General features: G+C 53.3%; 1 protein-coding gene and 1 long non-coding RNA gene across 2 annotated transcripts in view; one reads left to right on the forward strand and one right to left on the reverse strand.

Moving 5' to 3' along the window:
- The window catches only part of LOC109294065, a 110,550-nt gene that overhangs the window by 8,400 nt on the left and 93,571 nt on the right, over positions 1-8,579 (reverse strand). The gene's annotated exons all lie outside the window — the stretch shown is intronic.
- Positions 2,568-6,511, forward strand: TMEM39B (transmembrane protein 39B). Its single transcript, XM_019512274.1, has 6 exons — positions 2,568-2,645; positions 3,113-3,246; positions 3,688-4,024; positions 5,103-5,290; positions 5,703-5,823; positions 6,207-6,511. Exons 3-6 carry the CDS (start codon positions 3,695-3,697, stop codon positions 6,441-6,443), a joined length of 876 nt encoding a protein of 291 aa, XP_019367819.1. The 5' UTR covers positions 2,568-2,645; positions 3,113-3,246; positions 3,688-3,694; the 3' UTR covers positions 6,444-6,511.

Raw genomic sequence — 8,579 nt, forward strand, 5'->3', positions numbered from 1 at the left:
GCCCCGCAGGAGCAGCTCGGGCCCAGGCCTGTCCAGCCCGCCCCTGGCCGCGCAGACCGTGGTGCCCCTGCGGCACTGCAAGATCCCGGAGCTGCCGGTGGAGCGGAGCGTCCTGTTCGAGCTGCAGCTCTTCTTCTGCCACCTGGTCGCCCTCTTCGTGCACTACGTCAACATCTACAAGACGGTGTGGTGGTACCCGCCCTCGCACCCACCCTCGCACACCTCGCTGGTAAGGACCCCGCCACGCGCCACCTCCCGAACCTGTGGGAAGTCGAGGAAACCAGCATTGCTTTTCCTGGGCTCGCAGCCCTGGCGACGCCGTCCCGTTGCGCCGCCATGCCGGACCCGGGAGGCGGCTTCGGACACGGCGCGCGGCGACGCCTGCGCTACGCAATTGTGGCAGGAGCATGCTCGGGTCGGGTGCGTCGTGGCTTCTTACCCTGGCTGGGGAAATGCCGCGTAGCTGCGTCCAAGAAGGCAGCTTTCCTGACCTGCTCTTCTGGCACGGTTCGGTACCGGCCTTGCACCCAGTTCATCGAAACAGGAGTCTTCTCCCTCGCTTGCTCCGAGGGCCGTACGGCTGAGCAAGCAAAATGTGGGGGCACTTGAACCCCAAGCCTCCAGGCGTGGGCCTGCACGTAGGACACCTGTCAAAGGATTTGGAAATACCTGAAGCCCCAGGTGCAAGTGGAGGATGTTTGCTGGTATGGTTCTGGACTCTTGGGTTCAGAACTAGTTTTGGCTGATTTGGGTGTCTCCCGTTAAACATGCAGGTGCCTGGAATCGGTTCCGTTTTATGCAGACCAGCCCGGTGGTGCTGGTAGATTTCTCAGCGAGTCTTAGGGCAAATTTTAGGCACCCTGACACCAGGCATGTTGGGGAGGGAGGAGGAGGAATGGCTTGGGTGACTTGCCCATTGCCTGTGGATTTTCTGCTGCCTGTCAGAAAATAGTGAGGTACCCCTTCGGTCATTGCAGAACTTCCATCTCATCGACTTCAACGTGCTGACGGTGACAACCATCGTCCTCGCGCGCCGGCTGATCGGTGCTATTGTGAAGGAGGTAAGGGCTCAGACCGGTGAGCGTTGTCTCCCCTTGTCTCTCTGTATTTGGGGCACAGGAGGTAGATGAATGCAGCAAAGTGGGCACAGAGCAGCAGTTCTCAACCAGGGTGAAGCAGTGTCCGGGGGTGCTGCAAGATCTTTTTAAAGGGTGTCACAGATGCAGTGGAGTACTAGCACAGTTGGGTCTGCAAACACCTACCCGTGTTTCACAAGCTAAACCTGGAGATTTCCAGTAGGCATCCACCATGTCATCCTGCCCTGCTGCTGGCTTTAGAGTGCTGAAAAATTGCTCAGGTATTTTTATGCAGTCAAAAAACACATGAAAGCAAAGAGCTGGCATTTTGCAAAGGGGGTCTTAAGTCTAATGACAGGCACCTTGAGTGTAAAAAGGCTGAGAACCTCTGGCCTGGGGCCCTAGTCAGGGCAACATAGCAGGCACCAGTAGTGGGAGCTGGTGCCAGGTGCTGCACCCAAAAAAGTAGTGCTCCGCGATGAAAATGTAGGGACTCTAAGTACGACTCCGTATCAGGTTGGCCTGACCAGTTATAACCTTCTCAGGAACAAAGGGAGGAGTGGAAAAGCAGAATGGAGGTGGTTGGTGAGACTAGGAGGATTTCTGTGCTGGTTTGTAAATTTGAAGGTGCAGCGAGGCCCAGGATTATAGTTCAGAGTGACTAGAAAGCTTGCGTGCCCTGAAAGCTTCTCCCTTTCTCTTGCCCTGTTCTCAAAGCCTATGAGCTCAAGCTGTAACAGAGCCCAGGCACCATCTCTTTCAGCGTGTCTCAGTCCTTTCTTGCCTTGTGTTCCCTTTCCAAATCCCAGTGTGTTTTGGACCGCAGTGACTCTGCTCTCTTCCTCAAGGGAAATTTTGGTGTTTGGCTTCCTTCACCTTTTCCCCTGCTTCTAGTCAGAGGAAGCTGCCGACCTCAGCAGGGTATATTCACAGGTAGATTCTGCTTCAGAGTCTTTCTACAGGAAGGCGGAAGCTGGAGATGGCGCTCTTTTCCCACTGTATACATGGGAACAGGCTGATCCTTGTCTTCAGGCTGATGTTGGTGACCTGTCAGGGTACCAGCCTGTGCATGGTGCACAGTTGTTTGGTCTTGGGCAAGCTCTGGATAGATGCTGATCTACACTGGGCCTGTCCCACCCAATGGCAGTACCTTGAGGTCACTGCTTCTGCGATAGCTTGGTGTTGGCGTGGAGGGTCCAAGCAGTGATTCAACATGACACTCATTTCCAGAAGAAGGGGAGGTTGTTTGACCTGGGGTTGCAGCCTCCAATGCGGTCACAGCGCTTCTCAGGGGGTGTGGGTCCCACTGACGTTCCCTTGGAAGAGTTGGGCTTGCTGCAGAAGTGGGGCCTCACTGGGACAGACTGGGAACCGCTGGTAACTTCTGCCCTGCTCTGCCTCCTCTTCCCTGCAGGCTTCACAGAGTGGCAAGGTCTCTCTGCCGCGCTCTGTCCTCCTGGTGATCACTCGCTTTGCTGTTCTCACCGGGACAGGCTGGAGCCTGTGCCAATCAATAATTCACCTCTTCCGGACCTACTCATTCCTCAATCTCCTGTTCCTGTGTTACCCGTGAGTATCTCATCCCCCAGCTGAGCTGAGCTGATGAATCCTTAATGCCGCCTCTCCGATCAAACCATGTTCAGAGCCCACATGGGGCAAGATGAGGCTTGAAAGCAAACAAGCTCTTGACTCCCTTGCACTTAGTTTTCTCTTTCTTGACAGATCATAAGGACCACATGGAGTTAGCTTGAGGCTTGGGTCCTTCCCTGACTATCGCAGCCTTTCTAGGCATCGGCCAGAGTGTGCCCCTTGGCCGGGATCTCTGAAAAGGCCCTGCCTTGAGACTTCCTGAGCTCTCCAAAAAGTCCCATTTCTCTCCAGCTTGCCCTGGGCTAGTGCATTTCCTCAGCTTCCCCCTCCTTGCATTGATCAACTCAGGCACCTTCTCCCTGTCTTGTATTAACCACAACTCTGGAGCCAGCTCCCATTTTCATTCCAGGAGCAGAATTGCTTCCCCGGTCCATTTTCCTTGCCAGGTGGAGAGCAGGGGGGGAGGGCTGAGTGCTGTGCACAGATGTGGTTCAGGTGTAGAATGGCCCTGTGCCACCACAGTGAGAAGCATCTGCTGAAGGGCTGGGCCTTACCTCCACCACCTCTGAAGGGGTAAAAGGTCGGTGACAGTGATTGGAGGTCAGAGATCTGAGTTGGGGGGGACCTGCAGGTGACCCTGTGAGCATGGATAGTGCAGAGATGGAAGAGTTTCACATGGCTGCTGGTGCAGATCATGAAGGACCATCTTTTTGGCTGTGTCCCCTTCCAGGAGATGAACTAGCTGCTGGAACGGGTCCCAGCATGAAGCTGTAATATCATCTGGAGCTTAGCAGCGCACATCCAGAATCTGCAGGGCATTTTAGGCGGACCTAATAACTGCGTCCCTTGCCAGAAACCTCCAGTAGATCTGTGACCTGGTTGGATCCTTTTAGGAGTTGCACAGATATCAGCCTTCAAAGTCCTAGACATCATGCAGTGTCTGGCTAATTCTTTCCACTGCAGGGAATGGCTTGGGACTGGTACCGCTGTCACAGTCTGTTCACCCATTCTGCTCTTCCAGGTTCGGCATGTACATTCCCTTCCTCCAGCTGAACTGTGACTTTCGGAAGACAGGCCTCTTCTCACAGGTGGCCAACATTGGCCCGCGAGAGACAGGAGACATGAGCTCCCGGGGCAAGGACTACCTGACAGTACTGAAGGAGACATGGAAGCAGCACACCAGGCAGATGTACGGGATGGAGGCCATGCCCACCCATGCCTGCTGCCTCTCCCCGGACCTGATCCGCAATGAGGTGGAGTACCTGAAGATGGACTTCAACTGGAGGATGAAGGAAGTGCTGGTGAGCTCCATGCTCAGTGCCTACTACGTTGCCTTTGTGCCAGTCTGGTTTGTGAAGGTGAGTGAGGGCTGTGAACTCTGATCCCACGTGCTCCTCTTGGGGTTTCATTTGACTCCTCTTTGTAGCTGTGGCCAGACTGGATGCTAAAGCTATGGGAGATGTGACGTTGTAACCAAGCAGGTCTCACCCCCCTGTCTGTAGAGTAGGTGAGATGACTCAAAGGGCTGTTCTGTGCACAGAGGGGGCTGGGGGACATGTCTTCTGAGGGAACTAGGCTTATTTAGTCCAGAGAAGAGGAGACTGAAGGGGGATTTAATAGCAGCCTTCAACTACCTGAAGAGGGGTTCGAAAGAGGATAGAGCTGGACTGTTCTCAGTGGTAGGAGATGGCAGAACAAGGAGCGGTGGTCTCACGTTGCAGCAAGGGAAGTTTAGGTTGGATATTAGGAAGAATTTTCTCACTAGGAGGGTAGTAAAGCACTGAAACAGGTTACCCAGAGAAGTGGTAGACGCTCCATCATTGGAGGTCTTCAGAACCCAGCTAAACAAAGCTTTGGCTGGGATGATCTAGTTGGAATGGTCCTGCGTTGAGCCAGGGGGTTGGACTAGATGTGACCTCCTGCAGTCTGTTCCAACCCTCTTTCCATGATTCTATGACTCTCTGCATTTGCTGGCGGGATGTGGAGTGGAAGGCAGGTTGATTCCCCAAGAAATAAAAGCTGGGACCTAACAGACCCCAGCAGGTCCTAGCGTGCACAGTGCTTCCCTTGACTTGGGCAGTTGTGTGCATGTGCGTTCATGGGCCAGTAATCACAGTCATGGTCCCTAGAGCTGAAGAAGGGAGGAGGCCATTTTGTTCATAGCAGTGTTTGGTTAAGGAGTCTCTTGTGACCACTCCAGGACAGGAATGATGGGGACTATCTCCTGTCCTGCAGTCCTCTATTAAAATCCCCCTCCTAGAGCTCAGACCACTACAAAGGAAATACTGGCTCTGGAACCAAGAATGGAGCTAGGAGCAACCCCCATGTGGGTGTAGCTCCTTGGCTGCTAGGATGAGGCCCAGGTTCATTTGGCCAAGTGCCCTGTGCCTTGACTGCCCTTTAACAGCAGGTCTGGCTGCTTCTCTCATCCCCCAGAACACGCAGTACTATGACAAGCGGTGGTCATGCGAGCTCTTCCTCCTGGTCTCCATCAGCACCTCTGTGATTCTGATGCAGCATCTCCTACCAGCCCGGTACTGCGACCTCCTCCACAAAGCCGCAGCTCACCTGGGCTGCTGGCAGAAGGTGGATCCGGCCCTCTGCTCCAATGTGCTCCAGCACCAGTAAGGAACTCCCTGGCTTGGGACAGGCAGGGGGTTGCTCTTGGTGTGCACTGCCTCAAATGGGGCTGAGGCAGGGAGTACATCTGCCGTGCACCCAGTGGAGAGATACTGTTTCCCTTTGCACTTTGCTTAGCAGCAGGTGAAAAGCAACCAGATCTGCCTCCTGTGTCTGCTTATAAACCTAAGTCCACAGGAGCAGGAGCTATCCTGGCCCCATCCAGCTGCCCTGAGCGGCCCCTTCCCTGCTGTGGTAGGTGTGCACTGGCTTAGTGCAAATATTGTGCCATCAGAAATGACTGCCGTCCTGACTCTGGGTGTAGCGCCAGCATCCACAGCTGAATGGGTGTGGGTGGCCACAGCCAGCCCTGGTCCAAGAAGGGGCTGAGGGAAGGCCTGCTGGTTTCTCTTGCAGGTGGACGGAGGAGTGTATGTGGCCTCAGGGGGTCCTGGTGAAACACAGCAAGAACGTGTACAAGGCCGTGGGCCATTACAACGTGGCTGTGCCATCTGACGTTTCGCACTTCCGCTTCCACGTAAGCTGGGCCCCTCCTTTATTCGAGTCAGTTACAGTTTCCGTATCGTTGGTGCCCACAGCTTAAGCTAGATGAATAGAGAGTCGCTGAGTGGGGGCAGTTACTGCCAAGGTCAGATAACAGGAGGGAGACAGCCAGGGCTGAGACAGTGACAGTCTTGTACCTCTCCTCAAGCCCGCCATCTTTGGCAGCTTTCCAGAAAGGACCCAGGCAAACTGACCGTCAGTGTGAGAGCACCAAAGCCCTCCATTGAGAGGGAAGTGGAGATGTGCTGCTGTCTCTGGAGGCAAGATCCTCCCAGGGCTGCATCCTATGTGTAGAGCACTCTAGGTGGAAAGCCTGGCTTGCCTGCCCTGCCTTACTGTGTTTTTTTTCTCCCCCAGTTCTTTTTCAGCAAACCCCTGAGAATCCTGAACATCTTAATCGTGCTGGAAGGAGCTGTCATCTTCTACCAGCTCTACTCCCTGATTTCTTCGGAGAAGTGGCACCAGACCATCTCGCTGGCTCTGATCCTCTTCAGCAATTACTACGCCTTCTTCAAGCTGTTGCGGGACCGGCTGGTGCTGGGAAAAGCTTACTCATACTCGGCCAGCAGAGACTCAGAGCAGAAGCTAAACTGAAGCACTTGGTCTGCTCCTCAGCTTGTTACAAAAAAATACAAAACAGGAAAAACAAAACCCCAAAACAACCAACCTCAGAGCTTTGTATTTTTGTTACCACTGCTTTTTTTTCTTTGATAACTGATGTAATTAAAAGGAAAAACCATATTTTTTTACTCCCAACCACTGTTTGCCTGGTTGCTGTGGCCAGATTCCAAAGTTTCACCCTTCTCCTTTGCTGTCCCTTTCATGACCACGTGCCGTCTGTCTGTGAGGCAACAGATCTGACTTGGGTGGCTGAGGCCTTGTCTACAGGAGGTTGTACTTGATTAAACCAGGCTTGGGACCTTGAGGTGGGGCAGTGCTGTCATGCAGGTGTTTCTTCCGGCTCCAGTGCCCATCTCTGAGCTGCAACCTGACTAAATGCCCGTCAGCACTTCACCACCATGTCAGGGCAGTTCCTGTTTAATCAAGTCTCAGCTTCACCTCATTAAAAAACCCTGTAGCTCAAAATCCAGCCACGCCTGTTTGTCTCCCTTTGGGGCTCCGTTCATGCTGTGATTCCAGCCACTTTGCTCTGGTTCTTATGCTGCCTTCTGCCTGGGCTGCAGCCCTCACCCAGGCTGGGTTGCAACCACTGTGGGTTGGAAATACTTGGGAGAACGGGAGTATTCTGAAAATACATCTTGATTTGAAAAACTGTGGCTTGGACCCTCTGCAACACTCAGGGGAGGAGTAGTGCCTGGAGCTGTACAATAAGGCGTGTGTGTCAACTAGCTCAATGAATTTGTGATTCCAACTCCATGTGGTTGTACAGGAAGAGCTGCTAGAATGGGGGGGAAGTGGCTTGCACCCCAAGTTTCTAGGACAGGCAGGTTACTGATGAAAGACCTGCTGTAAGTGCCTGTAATGTCAGCCAGTCTGGATACCAAACCTGTGTTTAGCCATACCTAAACCCACCCTCTTTCCATAGGCAAGTGAGTGGAAGGTGAGCAGTGAGAGCTTTGAAACCTGCAAGGGAAAAATGTTACTAGTCTCGTGATCTTGGATGACAGCAATGGCTGCCATCTGGAACTGGAGTGAGCAGAAGAGTGGGGAGGGGCTGTTCAGAGCCATTTAGTAGCAGTGACTAACCTGGAGATGGGAAAGCCTGGCCTTTTCAGTGACACTGCTCAGGGTACATGTTCCTGGGTGCTGGAGTGTCCCAGCAGGGCGCTGGCACAGCCCTCACTCAGCAGTCATGTTGGTAAACTGAAAAGCAGGTTCTCACCTCCCACAGCAGAAAAGGGAGCCCTGACATCTTCAAACCAGCCCCTGCAGGTCACCTTTAAAAGTCAGGTGGGCTCGCTGTCCTCAGCCCCCAAGGCTAGGAAGGGCTCTCCACTTTCAGCCACATGGTTCAGAAGCAGCAGGAGGTTGCAGATGTAAAAGACAAGGCAGGCCCAGGGTGCACCCCCGTGAGCTCAGATGAGTGTCACGGTGGATCACAGTTGCTGTGGCTACGGACTGTGATGCGCCCACTGCAGAGCAGGTTAGCCCTTCCTGGCCCCACAGTGTGGGCAGTTTGCGTCCTGCTGTTCTTATTGCCCTGGGAGATAAAGAGTTTGAGCAGGAGGAGGTGTTTCTGGGGATATAGATTTGGGGGGTGTCACGTTGGAGATGGTGGCAGGAGTGTGTTGAAAGGCTGTGGGGGGGGTGTAATAATGGTGGGCTGGGGCGTTTCTGGGAGATATACATTGGGAGATGCACTGGAGGCATCAGGGATGTGTTGGGGGTGTTTCTGGGAGATACAAATGTGGGGGTGCATACCAGGATTTGGAAGGGAGGTGAGTGGCTAGCCATTAAGTTTTTGATTAAAGTGTGTGAAAGACTTTTTTGAGAAATTAAATCCTAGAAAAAAAATGAAGCTGTGAAGTAAGGGTGCCTGGAAAGCAAGGAGGGGCAATGGCAAACTTTTCCTGCCTAACTCCCCTTTCATCTCCTATATGCTAAACACCTGTTCCACTGAGTGCCCAGTGACTACACCCATGATATTTTCACCACCCTATCTGTCAAAAGTCTGCTGTACATCTGGGGGAAAAAACCTTAAAATGCCAACCTGTAATTGCGGGATTAGATGGGACTGCATGGAAACAAGCCCAGTGCTTGCGTTCTGGA

The sequence above is a fragment of the Gavialis gangeticus genome, unplaced genomic scaffold (assembly GCF_001723915.1).
Source record: "Gavialis gangeticus isolate Ggan-Ray unplaced genomic scaffold, GavGan_comp1, whole genome shotgun sequence".
Taxonomy (NCBI): Eukaryota; Metazoa; Chordata; order Crocodylia; family Gavialidae; genus Gavialis; species Gavialis gangeticus.